The following is an 18,679-nucleotide window of genomic DNA, read 5'->3' as shown; positions in this document are numbered from 1 at the left end:
CCCCATCTCCCCCACACCCTTATCTCCCCCCACATCCGTCCTCATGTCCCCCCTCCTCAGCCCCACCTCTGCCCTGTCTGCCTATGCTTTCTCAGGACAGGATGCAATAGGCTTCTTGCTATGGTCTTGGGCCTGGAGGGTCTTCCAGAATTGCACCCTAGGCCTGCTTGCTAAGGGAACTGTCTAGGGGTGCATCAGGCTCTAGGGGTGGGAAACTTAGTTTCAGCCGCTGTGCCCCTCTCCCCACAGAGGCTGCAGCTCAGAACGGCCACGGACCAGGTAGGGAAATTGCTGGGGGCTGGGGCCATATGCTTGGGTTCAAGGCAGCTGAGGCGCTTCTGGCTTCTTCACAGGCCCCATCCCATTCTCAGGCATTTCATGGGGTGTGAAACTTCAGAAACCAGGTAAACTCTGCCCTGTCCCTGTGTCCATGTACCCTTGGGCAAACTGGCCTCCCCTACTCCTTCCCGATCTGTATTCCCCAATCCCTCCAGGACTGGGCAACGGGAATGGGCTTGGAGCCTTTCCGGAAGCTGGAGCCCAGTCAGGTGAGGTGTGCCAGGTGGGGCTCTAGGGTTAAAAAGTAGGGAGTCTAAGGTTGGGATGGCAGAACACTGCTTTCTGGAGGGTAGGTGGGGTTTTCATTGGGCGCAGGCTCTCTGGTCTCTGCCCAGGCTTGGGAAGAGATGTGAAAAGCCAGAGAAGCCCGGTGACTCAGGGCCCCAGCCCCTGCCCTGCTCTGCGCTCTAGACCCACCCAGCTCCTCCTCAGCAACCCCTGGTTTCTCTTCTCTAGGTTACAGTAGTGGTAAGAACGGCCTGGGAGCCCCACCAGGTGAGGATCAGTGTGAGAGTAAGGTTAGGGACTCTCATCGAGCTCTTTGGGGCTCATTCATCAATGAATGCCTCCGAAACACCTACCCTGAGCTAGGGCCACTGAGGACACGGAGCTGGGCACGCTTGACCCTGTCTTGTCATCATGGGCTCAGCCCTCAAGCTCAATAACCAGTGTGCCCTCACAGAGATGAGTAAGGATCAAAGAAATGATTCAAGGGAAGGAAGTGAGAGGGCGGGGGCTATGACCAAGAAGGAGCCTATTATGGGGTGGGGCCGATGACAGGGGCGGAGACCGTGATGGGGCGGGGCATGTGGGTGAGGCGAGGTCCAGGGCTGGAGCGGAGCCTATGGCTGGGGCGGGGCCTATGACAGGGGTAGGGCTTTTGGTGGGGTTGGGCCTATGGGTGGGACAGAGGCCAGGCCGGGGCGGGGCCTGTGGCGGAGGCGGGGCTTACAGCTAGGGGAGAGCTAGACGTTTTCTAAGGACTTCCGGCCACATCTTTAGGGTTTGGAAGTTTACAGCGGGAAGTGAAAGGCCTTATTTGTAAGCACTTCCATTTGCTCCCAGACACTTGGTGAGAGGTTGATGGAGTATTTTCCAACACAAGATGGGAAGAAACTGTCTAATCTGAGCCCTATTGAGGAAGGAGTTGCCCTGTCAAACCAAAGGCAGGGTGGTTTGAATCCACCATAAGAGAGATGAGCTATTTAAGAAACAGAAAAATAACTAATAAAAGGTGTATGAGGATCCAAGTGGAAGAGGGAGAAGTAGGGGGGTGAGGATGGGCAGGGGTAAATCACAGGGTCGCCCTATTTGATGGGTAGACGAAGGGGTGGGTAAAGGAAATGGGAAAGATCCGGTGTGAGAAACAATGTATACAAACTTTGTTAAGTAAACCAGTATAAAAAAAATATTTTTAAAAAAGAGAGCGAGAGAAATGGGCCCTAGGCTCCGGTTTAATTTATGGCGTCTGAAAATCTTCTGGAGGTTCTGACTCAACAACAGTAAGAGAAGCCAAAAAGCAGTTGCAAGCATCACAGTCAGACTCAAAGCAACACTGTCCACCGCTGTGGAACTGCCCTGTAGGGTTCCAAGGCCGTGACACCTTTATAGTGGGGAGTTGCCTTGTTTTTCTCCTGAAGAGAAGTTAGTACATTCGAACTGTCCACCTTTCAGTTAACAGCCCAGAATTTTATACACAACAATACTTGAGCTCCTTGACACCTATTTGTTGGAACTGACCCATAGCTGACCCTCCAGTGGGTTTTCAGAAGCAGTTACTTGCATGAGAGAAGATTGTCCACCTTCCTCCTGCAAAACAGCTAGTGGCCTTGAACTGTGTGCCTTTGAAATTGCAGCACAACCTCTTGCCACTAGGTTGTCACAGCTTTTAGGAAATCTAATAAGTAGCCCTGGTCTCACAAGCCTTACGTGCTCAGTAATGAACCTAAAGGTCAGTGGTACCAAACCTCCAGTTGCTCCCAAAAGCAACATCCCCTTGGGGATCTGCTGTAAGCACCGCATAGAACACTCTGTGGGGCAGTTCTGCTCTGTCCCTGGGGTGGCTGTGAATCAGAGAGGACTGGACTGCACATAGCAGTAAGTCTGTAGACAGGGGAGACCTGGGAAGGTGTATAGCTGGACCTGGTGCATACCCCTCCCTAGCCTCTTTGAAGGGGCAGGCCCACAGTCACTTCCCCACTTCTGGGCCTCAGCCTGCCTGAATGGAGAGGTGGTGTGGGGAGCACAGGGGATCATGGGACAAAGTAACGGGAGCTAGGATTCAGTCAGCCCCCAGCCTCATTGCCAACACACTTAATGCCACTAAGTTTTTTCTGTGTCTTCCCTATAGCAGGCCCTGCAGCTCCAGGTGGCTTTGGCCCAGGTAGGAGAAAGGTGAAGGCAGAGAGGCAGGGGGTCCGGGGGGCTAGAATCCCAGGGGCCAGGCACAGAGGTGAAGGCCCCTTGGGTCCCTCATTTGTTCTTCCACTCTCCTCTAGGCTTTGTGGGTGGTGGCAAGCCCCAGAAGGCTGGTAAGCCCCACTCTGTCCCTGTCTGTTCATTATTGCTTTGTGACTTCCAAAGTCTCAGAGCCTCCCTTCCTGCCCCTAATTCCCTTCTTCTTTGTCTTGCCAGGATTTGGGAATGGGCTGGGAGCTCAGCCAGGTGAGGCTCTGGGGTTCTGGACACAAAAATCCTTTCTTTTTTTTTTTAATTTTTTTTTTATTTTTTATTACTTTGTGTGCGTGTACCGTCAAATTAGATCTGACTGGTACAGGAGGATATTGCGCCTCCTTCTCTGGCAGAGCATCTGGTGGATTTGAACCGTGTTCCTCTGGGATTGCAGTGCAGCTTCTTGCCACTAGGCCACCAGAGCTCCCAAAAATCCTTTCTTGAGTTACAGTGGGGGTAGGCAAGGGTATTCCTGGACAGTCTCTCCTCCTTCTCAGGCCCTGTGGGAAGACTGAAACCTCAGAAGCCAGGTGAGTTCCACCTTCACGTCTCCTCCACTCTCTTGTTGCTTGCTCATTCAACAAGCATCTGTGGGCCATACCTCTTTCTGTTTCCCTGCTGGAGATGGGCCCCCAGGACCTGAGCCTTGATGGGAAGGAAGGCCAGCTGGAACACATGGTGGATACATTATGGTGGCCAGTGCTGCTGGGCCAGCACGGCAAGAGGACATATGAGTAGGAGACAGCTGGCCACAGTCCCCTGGAGAATGGGGAGGGGACCAGAGAGGGTGACAGGCCCCAGAATCAGCTGTAAGGTCAGGTTGGGAGGAGTTTGTGCTGATTGGGTATGCCTATGAGAGAAAGGAGAACCCAGGAATCCTCCTTTCTGGGTAGTTGACGTGTTGGGGTGGTGACTCCTAAGGAGATGGGACCCAGGCATCCAGATGTGGTATCTCCAGAGAAACCTGGGCTCCAACTTGGAGACTCTGTGTGGCTGATGGGGCTGGGACAGACAGAGCATAGGTACAAAGGAGAATGGCTCCTTAGAAGGGCTGGGTAGAGAAAAAACGACTCAGAAGGGGGTTTGGGAAGGGGTAGCGAGAGGAGGGGAGTGCAGGAAGTGAGGGGTCCTCAGAATCAGGAGAGGGGTGTGGAGTCCTGGGGTGGCTGGTAGTGTCTGGTATATGTGCATGTGGTTGCTGGGAGCCACCAGGACTAGAGTGGGAGGGAGATGCTGGGGACACCAGCAGGACATAGTTTGCAGAAACCAGGTCACCAAGCCAGCTAGAGGGTGTAGGGGCCAGGGGGTCAGGGCCAAGGGGCAGAGGGGGTGGGGGCAGCCTAAATGGCATCTCCTTGCGCAAGCATGCACCAAACACACTATGCCCTGATATAGATAGATGGGGTTGGAGTTAGAGCCAAAGAGGCCTGGCCTTGTGGGGGGAACAATAGACAGCCCTGACCCCGCTGCCCTTTCTCTCGTTCCACCAGGACTCTCAGCTCAGAATGGCTATAGACCAGGTAGGAGCAGGCCCAGGGTGCTGGGAGGCCCCCAAATGGGGATCGTGGGATCCCTCACTTGTTTCCTGTCTTTCCCCAGGTCTTGAAGGGGGTATGAAAGTTCAGAAGCCAGGTAAGCTCTACCTATCCCTGCTTCTCTCTGTACCTCCAAGACCCAGAGCCTCCTCCCCTTATTCACACCCCACCCTGCTGTCCGCAGGATTCTGGAATGGGCACGGGTTGGGAGCCCAGCCAGGTGAGCAGAGCAAGGGTGGGCCTGGGGTCTGGTGGGGACAATTAAGGGTCATCTAGGATGTCTTAAAGGGCAAGACTGGTGAATAACTAGGGGGAGTAGGGAGGGAACCTCTAAGATTCTTGGTTGAGGGAGGACCTTCTCTTCACTTCACTTCATCCAGGTCTAAAACTCCCTTCCTCACCCTCTTCTTCTCACAGGCCCCCCAGCTCAGAATGGATATGAAGCAGGTATTGGGGGGAAGGACTGCTTCAGGAAGATAGGGTTATTGGGTGACTTGGAGGATCCTGGGTCCTTAAGTCACACCCCATTTCCCCTAGGTTATGGAGGGGTTGTGAAGCCTCAGAAGCCAGGTGAGCCCACACACACCCAAGTTGCCTCCTTCTGTCTCCTTTAGAACCAAGTGTCCCTTCTCACTCTCCTTTCATCTGTCTTCCAGGATTTGGGAACGGGCACAGGCTGGGAGCCCAGCCAGGTAAGAGTGGGGGGTCTGGGTAGGGGTCCCTGCCTGGGGTCTTCCCTCTCTCAGGCCTTGGACAGTGAAGCGGCAGACCCTAGGGTTTTTTTGTCAGCTGATCCAGGAAGCCCCTTCTCACGCTGTCTCCTCGCATGAAGGGTCTCAGGGCCTGACTGTCTTCTTCCCAGGCTTTAAGGGCAGGACTGAGGGGTGGTGGGAAGTGGAAGTGAAGGAGGAAGAGATGTGTCCAGGGGTTCTACACCCCAATTTCAGCTGAGATTCCAAACCTCCCAGCTTACCCTGCCCTCTCCCTGCATGCCCAGCAGCCCAGAGTGGCTACAGAGCAGGTAGGCGCAGTGTTGGGGAGGAGCTGATGGGGCTTGAGATGGAAACTCCCAGTCCTTCACCTGCTCCGCATCTTTCCTCTAGGATTTGGAGGGGATGTGAAACCCCAGAAGCCAGGTGAGCCCTGCTTTTATCTCTAGCTGTGAACCCCTTGAATCTCTAAGCACCACCAATCATCCCTCCATCTCTCTGTTTAGGCTATGGGACTGGACTAGGAGACAGGACCTTTCCTGAAGCAGGAGCCCAGCCAGGTGGGGACATCAGAGACAAGAACCTAGCTGCTGCTTTTCTCAGTCCTGCTTTTAGATAAAATTTATACAGCAATTGGTTTTCTAGGTCTTCATTCTTACAGATGTTTTATGGCATTAATTATAGCCCCCACATGGTGATAGCACACTACCCACTTCCCCCTTGTGATTCTCATTTCCATCCACCCTTCTATCCCTTTCTGCCTTCGGAGCTTTCTACCTGGACAAATGCTGCCCGTCTGATCTCAGATGGTTGATTGTTCTAAGGAACCAGTTCCTCCCTGGTGTTACTATTCACCTTATAAACTTGTCTATTGTTTGGTTGTAAGTTGTGCCATAGGGGAGAGTTTAGAAATCTGCCTTCTCGGAGGGAGGGGTCAGAGCAGCCAACTGGGTCGTGACTGGAGGTGGATGTGGCTCTGCCTCTACCCCGGCCTCAGCGGTGGGGGGCAGACCCCTCAGCAGTGGGGGGTAGACATTGGAAGCCGGGGAGGAGAAAAGTTCTGCCTCCACCAGACTTTCTCCCCAGGCCCACTCACACCCATTTTCCTCCCCAGGATATAGTAATGGAAATGGGCTAGGAGCCCATTGGCCAGGTGTGGCTACTGGGCCAGGCCCTGAGGGGTTGGGAGGTGGGCAGAGGAGATGAGAACAAGATCTGAAGGAACAGCACCCCAGGAAGACAGGTGGGGCCAGGGTCAGCCTCTCTGTCCCTCCCCAGGTCTAGGAGGGGATGTGAAAGGCCAGAAGCCAGCTCAGCCCCATTTCTGCCTGCACCGGGCAGGGTTCCACAGTCACTTCCTGAATCCAGTGTGTCTGGGGTTCCTGTGGAGGAAGAGAGGAGGGGAGGCCCAGGGACCCCAACCTTGAGCACATCCCTGCTGCCTGTTCTTCCCCTGAGGAGATGAACAGTGGAGTGTGAGGAGTGGGGTCACTGACAGTGCTGACTGCAAGGGGCAGGAGTGTGAGGGGAGTGTGATCGGGCACATGACACTGCTGCTGGTATGGGAGTTGGGATCTGCTTCCTCCCTGGTCCCTGATCTCAATGTGCCACGCGTGCCCGCCAGAGCCCCACACTGATCAGAAAGGAGCACTTGTAACAAGGGTTTCTTATTAGAGACCCAGCCTGGAGTCTCTGCTAGGGTAGCCATGATCCGCCCTGAGTCCTATGGCAAACAACTGTTTCCTGGGCTAGGCCACTGAGTCTGTACCGAGGGTTTGCAGTGGGTCTGGGTTCGGGTCTTGTCTGTATGCAGTCATCCATGTAGAGTTGCTATCGTTAGATGCCCTTAGCGGCTCTGGGCACAACGGAAGGAAACCCTGCTGGTCCTGGTTGGCTCAACTTCTATACTCACGCCTGCTGTGGATGGATCCCCACTGCAGTGCCCATGCCCTCTGTGGAACCCCCTCTGCTGCACCCATGCCTGCCCACTTTGGACCCCTCTGCTGTGCCCACGCCCACTGTGGACCCTCTCTGCTGTGCCCACGCCTGCTGTGGACCATCTCTGCTGTGCCCACGCCCACTGTGTACCCCTCAGCTGTGCCCACGCCCACTGTGGACCCTCTCTGCTGTGCCCAGGCCCACTGTGGACCCTCTCTGCTGTGCCCACACCCACTGTGGACCCTCCTTGCTATGCTCAGGCCCACTGTGGACCCTCTCTGCTGTGCCCACGCCCACTGTGGACCCTCTCTGCTGTGCCCAGGCCCACTGTGGACCCTCTCTGCTGTGCCCAGGCCCACTGTGGACCCTCTCTGCTGTGCCCAGGCCCACTGTGGACCCTCTCTGCATGCTCACAGCCATCATGGCAGCCACTGCATCAATTCACCTCTGAGGGTCCTCTTTTTCTGGCTCTCTGCTTTTCCAAGCATGGTGTCCTTCTCTAGCGACTGGCCCCTCCTGATATCACACTCAAACATCTTCCTTCCCACTTTCTCTACACACAGGCTCTGTGGCTCAAAATGGCTATAGATTAGGTAAGTTCCGGGTTGGGGCTCTGGGAAACCCTGATGTGAGGTGCTCAGGTCCCTTACCCCCTCTTTTTCCCTCCCCAGGTCTTGGAGGAGGCATGAAACCCCAGAAGCAAGGTGAGACTAGCTCTGCCTCTGTGCCCCCTTCCAATAATTTGGAAATCAGGGTTGGCTCAGAGTGTGGCAGGGTGGGCCCGAAATGTCTGGACAGGCAGTACTGACTGTCAGGATCTGAGGGTATGCAGGGAGCATCCATGATCCCTGGCTTCCAGTTTGGTCCTAGAGGGCAACCTTCACCTTGACCTCATCCAGGGCCCTAATGTCCCCACTTACACTCCCTCTTTCCAAAGGCCCCCCAGCTCAGAATGGCTATGGAGCAGGTCTGTGAGGCTGGGGTGGGAATAGAGAGGTGGATGCTTGGCTCTGGTTCTGAGGATCCTCTCATGGATGCCCACTTTCCTCAGAGAGTGTAGAGGGAGGGGTGGGGGCTCCAGAGTCTCTAGATTCAAAGTGGGGAGGAGCCCAGGTAGCCCAGTGGTTAAAGCACTGAGTGGCTAGCCAAAAGTTTATCAGTATGAACCCACTGGTCACTCTTTGTGGAAGTCTGGTCCATAAGGATCGCAACCTCAAGAATCTCGAGGGCAGTTCTCAGCCCTCCAGGGAGGAGTGCAATGGATGGCAGTGAGTGGGCTCAAGCTGGGGGAAAAGACAGCCCCTTACCCCCTCAGGCCCTGCGGTCCCCATGGGCTAGGTAGGGATGGTGGGCACTGGGGAACAGATTCCAGACTTGAGGTGGGGTCCCTCACTTGCTCTCATCTCTTCTCCAGGAATCAGAGGAGTGAAAGCTCTAAAGCCAGGTGAGTCTTTTCCTCTGAGCCCCTTAAAATGGTGCACTGCCCCCTAATCCCACTCATATCCCTTACAGCACCCTCCCTATCTTCCCAGGGTACAGAAATGGTCTGGGATCCAGAGCCTTGCCTGGAGCAGGTGCCCAGCAAGGTGAGGAAAGCTGGAGCCTGGGGCACCCACAGTTTTGGAAGAGTGGGTGCCAGGGCAGGAAGGGGTAGTGAGGAGTTAGCGTATCTCCCAGCCTTTATCCCTTTCTCCCCAGGCCTGGGAGCGGTCATGACACCTCAGAAACCAGGTGAGGCCAGGCTGCCCCTCTCCCTGTCACCTTAGAGACCCCCATATCCTTTATGCCCCCAGCTGGTCCCCTCATACCCTGCTCTACTCCTCTCCCTAGGATACCTGCCAGGGAATGGGGACAGGTTAGGCATCCCACCAGGTGAGGGCGGCAAGCCGGGCCTGGGGGTGCCGAAGGGAGCAGGGTGCCCAGGGCTAGGGATGGAATTAAAGGAAGTCCTTTCAGCCCTGGTGGGAAAGTGGTTAAAGCTCAGCTGCAAACTGAAAGGTCAGTGATGATTTGATTCTGTAAGTATGACAGCCCAGGGTGGGTTAGCCAGTAAACAAGTCCACTTTGACTCGGTGACTCTCCATTTAGATAGAAGGACGAGGCTGCTCATCTCCTCTCACAACCTCCGACCTGTGATTAGTAGCCACGCACTGAGTGTGACCACCAGGGCTGCTTCTTCACCTTCAGAGCAGCTCTGGTGTTCGAACTGCTGACCTGTTGGATAGCAGGAAAAATTAGCACTACAGCTTGGCAGATTGGTGGAAAGGCACAAGGGGGCCCAGCACACCTTGCTTACGGGGTAACCCTGAGGGCAGGTCTCTCCTAGAGTCCAGCTGAGTCAGGATCAGAACTTCTCAATGACAATGCTTTCTTATTTGTGTGTTTTGATTTCCGGTCCTCTCCACAGGCATGGAAGGCAGTTTGAAGCCCCAGAAGACAAGTGAGTGGGTGAAACCCCACCATGGTCCTGGCCCAGTGCACCCCTGCTTCCCAGTGCCTCTTCTGCACTGCCCCTCACAACCCTGCTTTCCCTCCCTGATGGCAACAGAAAGGGGCTGGAGGCCATGTGAGGCAGTCAAGACAAGGACAGGGGCAGGTGGGAAGGATGTGGCTGAAAGGTGGAGAGGCTAGATAGACAAACGGCAGACATCACAGTAGGAGGCCTTGGACCATGCCCATAACTGGCCACCAGCCATCTCTCTCTGACCATCAGAGCCAGTCAGCATTGTGGTCCCAGGCTCTGGTTGGCCAAGCCCCACTTTGAGTGCTGGGTCTACTCAGCATCCACAACAGGCTAGTGGCTTGTCCATGTTGAACCAAGAGGGCAGCTTAGGGGAGGAGTTCACCTGGTTCACCTCCCACTCTCCTTCCATCACAGGTCCCTGCAATGGAGGGGTACCCCCACTGCTCCACCCAAGGCCCCCGACTCCAGCGGTTCCTTCAGAGAAAAGGGGCAGCTGGGGCCTGAAGTCCAAGACCCCTCCCCCTGTGCAGAATGGCAAGCCCCCAGGTCAGTAGTGGCTGAGGAGGTCTGCCTGGTGGGGTGAGTTCTATAGCCCAGACAACAGCTTATGTCGAGTGTGTCACACAGCAAACCAGATGAGGACGAGCCTAAATTCTGGCCTTGGCAACCCCTGTGACCCCATAGGATCAATCCACCCACCCCTCCTCCTGGGCTTACTCCTCCTCTGCTTTCTTCCTAGCACCCACCCCAGCCATCCAGTGGGGACTGAAACCTCAGAAAGCAGGTACGAGCCTATCTCCCCACACCCCACATCCCAGAGGATGTCTGCATCCACCGAGACACTTTGTTTTTGTCTGCTTCCCACCATGCTTCAACACCTGGTACCAGGTAGTCCTTCTCAGTCTACCCTCAGCCTCTCTTGCTGCCTCTATGCTCCTTTCCTCCAGTTCCATACCTTCTTCCTGCACTCTTGATCCCTAAACAGTGTCCAATCCTTCCTCACTGATCTCTGTCTATATTCCTCATAGGGTATTACCCTTCAGATGGCCATGGACCTGGAGTGGACCTGGGTGAGGAGGCCCTCTGCTGACTCGTCTTTTCCTTCCCTCCCTCTCTCCCTCCGTTCCTTCCTTCTTTCCTTCCTTCCTTCCTTCCTTTTCTCCTTCCTTCCCTCCCTCCCTCCTTCCTTCCCTGCTAGGGGGTGGTGGCTGCTGGGGTCAGGCACAGCAGAGACAGAGTGACACCCATCTCTCTTTCTGACCCTCAGGCTTTAGTGGTGGCCTCAAGCCACAGAAAGTCGGTGAGTGTTCTGGGCCCCCACTTCCAGGCATTATAAACCCCATCATCCATCCCCTTGTCTCTATTTTTTCTCTGAGCCTGTCTCCTCACAGGGCCATAATTAAGTCCAGAACAAGGTAGGACCCCATCTTAGGTGAAGGCAGAATGACAGACTGAGGCCAGGCAGAAAGGAAAGTTCAGATGAAGATGGAGGAAAGGCTGGGAAGGCTTCCTGGTGGAGGTGACCCTGAAGGTGGCATAGGGGCTGTTAGTTGAGCGTGGGGAGAAGAGAGTGCATAGTCAGTGGAAGGTCCTTGTCCTTGTCTCTGGGTAGTCTGTCTGCCTGCCTCTCCTTCCCACACAAACAACAGTTGAGTGGATTCTGGCTCAGTGACCCTCCATCTCTATATTGAAGGACATGGCCCATATTGCTTCTGAGGATGGTGGGTGGGTTCCAGCCACTGGAACTTACTTATGCCAAGCACCCTGACGGGTATACATTGTGCCCCTCACCCCCAGCCCTATAATTTAATCGCTGGCAGGTTTTGACTACAGGAATGGTGGTCTGGGAGTTGGAGACTTCCCTGAGGCCCGCCTACAACCAGGTAGTTGAAGGGGCGGGTTGGCTGTGGGGTTGCTGGGCTAGGGCTCCACACTTGCCCCTGACATTCCTTTTGCTTCTCCAGGGTTCCCTGGGGCCAATGGCTTTGGGAATGGTGAGTTAGACTCAGAAGTCAAGGGTTGGGGAAGAGTAGGGGCCAGCCCAAGGATCATGGGCCTCTCTTGTAGGATATGGAGAGGAGGTGCTGGCATACCCCAAAGTAGCAGTCCCATCCCCTGAAGGAAATGGTAAGACTTGTGTGTCTAGAGTGCAGGTGGATGTTGGTAAGGACCTGGGGGCACTAGGGGATGAAAGGGGCCACTGGGCACCCATGTTTAGCTCCAGTGGACACAGTGACCCCTATTGTGACCTTCCTCCTGCAGGTCAGGCCTCAGCGCTTGGAGACTCTCCCTGGCCCTCCCTTAAGCCCTGGGGGGCTGCCTCTAAGCCAGGATATGCACCCAGAGCCAGGGGTCCCTACCCAGGAGTTGAGAGCCAGCCAGGTAAGGGGATATGTGGAAGAGCATAATGGAAGAGGGAGGTGGCTCTTGGGGTGAGGGTGGGCTGGGAGGACTGAGGAATAGCCAGAGAGATCGGGGCCTAGGAAGAGGCCAGCAGAGCAGAGATGCCTGAAAGTGAGCCGACTGAGATGGGAGGTGATGGGAGCTGGCACAGGGCCATCAATCACAGGGCGCCACTTTTCTCTCCAGGGCACTATGGGCAGCTGAGGCCAGAGCTGGGCGCTGGGCCCTTTGGTGAGTGGGGGTCTCTCAGAGACTGGGAAGAAGCTGGGTGGGCAGAAGTGTCTAATGTCCTTTGGTGACACTAAGTGTCCCCAATTTGTCTGTGTGTGTCTTAGGGGGGCCTGAGGGGAAAAGAGACAGCAGTGGCCTGCTGAGAAATGGCTATGGAGGTGAGGGAGCCCCTCTGTACCACACTGGGGGGCTGCCATGTCACCATTCTGAGCTGTGCTGTTGATCCACTATGTCATACCTCTATGCCACACTTGGGGGCCCACCATCTCACTCAGGAACTGACCTCAGAGACCAGAGGAGGGAAGAGGTGCAGGTCCCTGGGAAGGGAAATGAAGACAAGTGAAAATTTCTCCAAGTCCCTGATCCCCTGCTTGTCCTACTCTGCCTCCACCCAGGCCACTGTCCATTTGGGAAGTGCTGACTGTGGAGTGTCCACTACTCACCTGGAGGGTGTCTGCATGCAAGCCCAGACTGCCGGTCTCAGGGCTTGGCCTTTGTGTTGCCCAACGATCAGTCACTTTGGGTATGGCCATGGTGCTGCTCTGCCTGAGGTCACCTTGGAATGACAGTGTCAATAAAGGTTTTGTGTTTCCATGCTGATCTCTGTGTGCTGTGGGGGAACAGCCTGGGCTTGCCTCTCTGGCCAGCACCTCACTCGTTCACTGAAAACAGTGCAGTGGGTGGGAGCTGCTAGAATCTGGCTGACAAAGATCCTACAAGAGGTTCCTATGAGGGTTGACTTGCCCCCACACTCCCACATCTTCTATCAGTGCCAATACCAGGCATTCCTCCCTTAGCTCTCCCCACTCTGCTGCTCCTTGTGCACTTCAAGTTAGAACCGACTCACAGCTCACCCTCCAATGGGTTTTCAGATTTGGTTAATTGCAGAGGGGTGGAGAGACTGCCCACCTTTTTTCCATGGAGCAGCTGGTGAATCTGAACTGCATGCCTTTGGGTTGGCAGCACAACACCTTACCACTAGGCCACCAGAGATTTGCTAATTTCTTGCAATAGACACACAGAACTTACTTCTCATAGTTACGGTGTTTAAAGGATGGAGGAAGTAACTGGTTATAATTCAGATTGGGGAAACTCAGGATATAGCTCTCCCATCAGGATGGTCCCTTCCCAGTCTACTCTCAGGCAGGCCTCTCACTGACCTGTGACCTTTTGGCATTGTGCCCTGCCCGGGATCGAGCAAGTATTCACAAAGACTGTTTTAGTTCTGCCAACTCTGTTACATGTACTCACCAGTAAGCCTCAGCCCAGGCGCTCGACTCTGGCTCCATGAGACAGAGGGTCTAGCTCACACCAGTTTCTTGTTCTCTGCCTCCTTTACTGCCACCATCTCTATTTCACTGCATCTCCTCGTCTCTGATTCAAGCAGGAATCTCTGGACCTCAGGATGCGATACTCTCTGCTGCTTCTTTCTCAATAGTAGTGAGATGCTCTTATGAGCCTGCTCAGTTTAAACCTGGCAGGATGGCAAAGCTGAACAACCACATTTAAAAAAAATTATTATTAATTTAAATGAAAATTTACAGACTGGATTTCCATTCATTCACTGTTGCACTTTTCTCCTCTCCCAAACCTCCCTTCCCCCAGTACACTACTCCTTGGAAAAGTAAAATAAAAATTATTTCATTGTTTTACAATCCCTCCCCCCAGGTCCACTCCACTACGCAGCCTTCGCTCTGAACTCCAGTCATGACAAAAATACCTAATCACATATCCCTTTTAAGCAGTTATCTCCCTCATCTGACTCAATGCAGTATGTATTATTGAACCCATCTTTCTCACTCTCCCCCCAACCCCAATGTCAGCCCCGATGTCACTCCTGTTTTACAACAGTGGCACCATGCAGTATTTGTCCTTTTGTGACTGAGATACTTCACTCAGCATAATGTCCTCCAGGGTCACCCATTTTGAATAATATTGCATGAGTTCCTTGTTTTTCAATGCAGCATAGTGTTCCATTGTGTGAATATACCACAGCTTCTCTAATCATTCATTTGTTGATGGGCACTTAGGTTGTGTGCAACTCCTTGCTATTGTGAACAAAGCTGGGATAAACATGAGTGTGTATATATCTGCTTGGATGTCAGTTATGGTCTCTTTGGGGTATATTCTCAGTAGTGGAATTGCTGGGTTAAATGGTATCTCTCTTTGCAACTTTCTGAGAAAGCGCTATACCACCTTCCACAGTGGTTGCACCATTTTACACTCCCACCTACAGTGGGAACCAGAAAAGGTTCCCGTTTCTCCACAACCTCGCCAGCATTTGTTGCTTGCTGTTCTGTTAAATTTTGCTATTCTGACTGGGGTGAGATGATCTCATAGTTGTTTTAATTTGCATCTCTCTTAGAGCTAGAGAATTCTTCATGTGCTTGTTAGCCATCTGAATGTCTTTTTTGGTGAAGTGTCTGTTCATATCCTGTGCCCATTTTTCAATTGGATTATTTACCTTTATCTTGTTGTGGTGCTCAAGTATTTTATAAATTCTGGATATAAGTCCCTTATCTGATATGTTATTACCAAATACTTTCCCCCAGTCTGTGGCTTCCCTTTTTCCCTGTTGAAGAAGTTTTTGGATGTGCATGAACAACCCCATCTTAGCAACCTACACATCTTATTTGTATGCCTTCTCCCTAGAGGCACTATTTTCATGATTAGGAACCTGAGGGGACACACACGTCACATTTGCATCGTCCTAGCCAGCCACGAGGTAAGAATTCCACCTACAACAACCAGAAAAGCCCTATTAAATAATCCACTGTAGCACACTCATTCTGACATTAACAGGACCACATACCAGAAGCTGTCCTGGGATTGGGGAGGCAGTGAGAGCAAATCATATTGAACAGTGGCCTTGGGGCAGGGGCAGGTAGGGACTTGGGCATGAAAACCACACCTCCTGCAATCATGCTGCTGACCCTAAAGCTACCCCTCTCCAGTCATCTAAGTCCACCAGGTGCTCTTCTGGACAACAATGGACAACCTCCTCCTAGGAGATTCCCCAGTCTCAGAGGCCAGTGTGTTTCAGCTATAACTTGGTTCCAGCTTGATGGCAGTAAGAATGAATTTTCATGATGACGATTCATCTGTTAAAGTTATGAAACATAACTGTAACGTAATTCTTTCTATTTAACCTTCCAGATGTTACTGCATTAATTAATCTTGTAATTTGGATGTAAAAATTTCTTTCGTATTCTTGGATGAATACACTGCAGTAGGCAAGAAAGCATTTTCAAAACATGTCATTAATAGTACTTTAAAGAGGAGAAATGTCATTTTAGTCTAGAAAGATGATTCTGAACATAACTTTGTTGTTGTTACGTGTTGCTGAGTCGCCTGCCCTAAATCCTGTTCTATCCCTTGCCAATCTTACTGTCTCCGACACACCTACCTCTATTGCCCCAGTCACTGAATCAATCCTTCTCATCGAGGGTCTTTCTTTCCTGCGCTCTCCCTCCACCCTTCTAAGCATGATGTCCCTCTCCAAGGACTGATTCTGCCATGCAATATATCCAAAGTATGTAAAACGAAGCTTCAGAATCCTTGCCTCCAAGGAGCAGCAGTCTGGCTTTGCCCTCTCCAGGACAAACTTATTTGTTCTTCTAGCAGTCCATGGTATATTCAATATTCTTCTCCAGCACCACAGCTCAAAGGCATCAATTCTCCTTCTATCATCCCTAGTCATTGTCCAGCTCTCTGATACATAGCAAGTAATTATGAAGACCATGCCTGTATCAGGCTCACCTTAGTCTCTAGACTGACATCATTACTCTTCAGTACTTTGGAGAGGTCTCTGACAACAGACTTTCCCAATGCAATTCATCTTTTAATTTCCTGGCTGCTGGTACCAAGAGTGTTGATTGTAGAGCCAAGCAAACAGAAACTGTTAACAGTCTCAATCTTTTCACCATCTATCGTGATGCTGCCAATCAGCCCAGTGGTGAGAATCTTTGTTTTCTTGATGTTGAGCTTCAATCCATAATGAAGGCTGCAGTCCTTGACCTTCTGTAGCAAGTGCGTCAGGTCCTCCTCAGTTTCAGCAAGCAGGGTTGTGTCTTTTGCATAACGCAGATTGTTGATAAGTCTACCTCCAATACTGATGCCATGGCCACGTTTCTCCGCATAGACCCCAGCCTCCTGGATAATCTGTTCTGCATACAGATTGAAAAGATATGGAGATGGGACACATCCTTGGCGCACATCCTTCCCAATTTTGATCCATGCACTCTTTCCTTGATCTGTTCTGATGACTGCCTCCTGGTCCAAGTATAGGTTTCGCATAAGCACAATCAAGTGTTCTGGGACTTTACAAAGTTTAAATCCTTTAACTGTTGTGGTTTGCTTCTACAATCTATAGTGAAGGGCACTCCTTTCTATTAATAATAGGACCGTCAGGCCTTATATCAAGGATAACCTTTTCAAGGAATAAGAAGAAAAACTTTGTTTTAAATATTAACTAGGATACTGCTAACTTTGCTCTGAATCACAACCTTTCTAAGTTTCCCATCTCCTTTCCCTCTTTAAATTAAGTGCTGAATTATTTTCCCTTAAAAGGAAGGCTTCAATCTAGGAAAAGCCAACAGTCAGTTAACACAGGTATTGTAAATCAGAACTGACCCATAGCTGACCCTCCAGAAGGGTTTCAGAGGCAGGAAAGCACATGGGCAGAGACTTCTCATTTTTCTCCAGTGGAGCAGCTGGTGGGTTTGAACCACTTTGGGTTACCAGTGCGCCTTCTGTTAGGCCACCAGAGCTCCCTCAGGACTGAAGCACACACACTCAATTACCTCCGCAACCTTACAACTTCCAACAGACTAAAAGCTTAGCAGACCAAGTGCTATCAGGTGCCATGTGAGTAATTCCTGTATGGCTTTCTAAGGAGCAGCCATCTGGAAAGAGCTCCCCTGGAAAGGATCATTTTTTTAAAAAATTAATTTTAATGATGTTTACAGAAACTTAGGATTTCCAGTCATTCATTGCTGCACTTTTCCCTCTGCCTACCCCTCCCCCCAATTCACTCTTTTCCTTGTTGTTTTGTTAAATTTTGCTGTTTTTACTGGGGTGAGATAATATCTCACAGTTGTTTTGGAGAGGGCCATTTTTGAAGGCCCTCGTATCTGCACATGCTCCCAAGACCAGCAAGCATCCAGTGACAGCCATCTTGAAAGAATAATGACACATGTGCCTAATTATACTAATTCCTCCCATGTAGGCCAACCCAGCACACCCCCTTCTCCTTTCATGATTAAACTTAATGGGATTTTTTCCCCCTTTTGGTAGGTTAACTCTTAAAACCCAACCCTCTCAACAGTATTTTGTAAAACACTATATAACATGGAAGAATCTAGAAAATATTATGCCGAGTGAAATTAGTCCTATAAGGACCAACACTGCATAAGACCACTATTGTGAAAAAGGAGGATAACTGGGTAAAATATGTGTAAATATTCAAGAGGGAAGGGAGAAGGGGGCCAGATAAACAGGAAGCTGAGAAATCACTAGCGCATCTGGGGTTACTGGGCAGATGCAGGGCTGAAGGAATACAAAGATTCAATGGGAACTTGAAGAGACGGGCTGATAACAGACATAGATCAATAAGAATCAAATTCCCATGCACTTTCAAAACCTTCTCCAACAGGGTAAAAATGGAAGACACAGACTGGGGAAAAAATATTTGGTAATGACATGTCAGATAAGGGATTTCTATCTAAAATTTATAAAACAGTGAAGCTCCACAGCAAGATAAAGGTAAATAATCCAATTAAACAATGGGCACAGGATATGAACAGACACTTCACCAAAGAAGACATTCAGATGGCTAACACACACATGAAGAAATGTTCAAAATCCCTAGCTCTAAGAGAGATGCAAATCAAAGCAACTATGAGATAGTCTCACTCCAGTAAGAATAGCAAATTTAATAGATCAGCAAACATCAAATGCTGACAAGGTTGTGGAGAAAGTGGAATCCTTATTCACTGTTGGTGGGAGTGTAAAATGGTGCAACTGCTATGGAAGGTGGTATGGCGCTTTCTCACAAAGTTGCAAACAGAGATAGCATTTGATCCAGCAATGCCACTACTGGGAATTTACCCTAAAGAAAGCATAACCACCACCCAAGCAGATATATGCACACTCATGTTTATTGTGGCTTTGTTCACAATAGCAAAGAGCTGAAAACAACCCAAGTGTCCATCAAAAAACAAAAGGATAGAGAAGCTCTGGTATATTCACACAATAGACTACTATGCAGCATTGAAAAACAAGGAACTCATGAAATATTATGCAAAATGGGTGACCCTGGAGGACATTATGCTGAGTGAAATATCTCAGTCACAAAAAGACAAATATTGCATAGGGCCACTGTTGTAAAACGGGGCTGACATTGGGGTTGAGGGAAGACAGAAAAGGAGGGGAGGAATGATGTATACTGCATTGAAACAGAAGAGGGAGAGAACTGTTTAAAAGGGATATATGATTGGGTATTCTTGTCATGAAGAGCAACGGTGTCTCTCTGGAGACTAAGGTGCATCTGATACAGGCCATGGTCTTTGCAATCACTTGTTATGCATCAGAGAGTTGGACAATGACCA

The 18,679-nt window shown here is 51.2% G+C and overlaps 1 protein-coding gene across 1 annotated transcript in view; it reads left to right on the top strand.

Annotated features, from left to right (window-relative positions):
* Window positions 1-18,679, top strand: part of LOC102843483 (collagen alpha-2(IV) chain-like) — a 47,642-nt gene that overhangs the window by 3,496 nt on the left and 25,467 nt on the right. Inside the window, exons 8-35 of the mRNA XM_006897495.1 lie at window positions 250-279; window positions 495-548; window positions 796-852; window positions 2,690-2,722; window positions 2,838-2,870; window positions 2,974-3,003; window positions 4,281-4,310; window positions 4,390-4,422; window positions 4,510-4,545; window positions 4,743-4,772; window positions 4,863-4,895; window positions 4,982-5,017; window positions 5,429-5,461; window positions 7,645-7,677; window positions 8,388-8,417; window positions 8,506-8,559; window positions 8,672-8,704; window positions 8,804-8,971; window positions 9,852-9,983; window positions 10,177-10,221; window positions 10,466-10,507; window positions 10,705-10,737; window positions 11,258-11,320; window positions 11,402-11,431; window positions 11,505-11,564; window positions 11,700-11,819; window positions 12,027-12,071; window positions 12,176-12,229. Of these exons, the coding sequence (XP_006897557.1) occupies window positions 250-279; window positions 495-548; window positions 796-852; window positions 2,690-2,722; window positions 2,838-2,870; window positions 2,974-3,003; window positions 4,281-4,310; window positions 4,390-4,422; window positions 4,510-4,545; window positions 4,743-4,772; window positions 4,863-4,895; window positions 4,982-5,017; window positions 5,429-5,461; window positions 7,645-7,677; window positions 8,388-8,417; window positions 8,506-8,559; window positions 8,672-8,704; window positions 8,804-8,971; window positions 9,852-9,983; window positions 10,177-10,221; window positions 10,466-10,507; window positions 10,705-10,737; window positions 11,258-11,320; window positions 11,402-11,431; window positions 11,505-11,564; window positions 11,700-11,819; window positions 12,027-12,071; window positions 12,176-12,229 (1,410 nt within the window). The remainder of the gene's footprint in view (window positions 1-249; window positions 280-494; window positions 549-795; window positions 853-2,689; window positions 2,723-2,837; window positions 2,871-2,973; window positions 3,004-4,280; window positions 4,311-4,389; window positions 4,423-4,509; window positions 4,546-4,742; window positions 4,773-4,862; window positions 4,896-4,981; window positions 5,018-5,428; window positions 5,462-7,644; window positions 7,678-8,387; window positions 8,418-8,505; window positions 8,560-8,671; window positions 8,705-8,803; window positions 8,972-9,851; window positions 9,984-10,176; window positions 10,222-10,465; window positions 10,508-10,704; window positions 10,738-11,257; window positions 11,321-11,401; window positions 11,432-11,504; window positions 11,565-11,699; window positions 11,820-12,026; window positions 12,072-12,175; window positions 12,230-18,679) is intronic.

The sequence above is a fragment of the Elephantulus edwardii genome, unplaced genomic scaffold (genome assembly GCF_000299155.1).
Source record: "Elephantulus edwardii isolate Elephantulus edwardi_28Jun2011 unplaced genomic scaffold, EleEdw1.0 scaffold00209, whole genome shotgun sequence".
In the NCBI taxonomy this organism is placed as follows: domain Eukaryota; kingdom Metazoa; phylum Chordata; class Mammalia; order Macroscelidea; family Macroscelididae; genus Elephantulus; species Elephantulus edwardii.
This window is presented reverse-complemented; position numbering and strand designations above follow the sequence as displayed.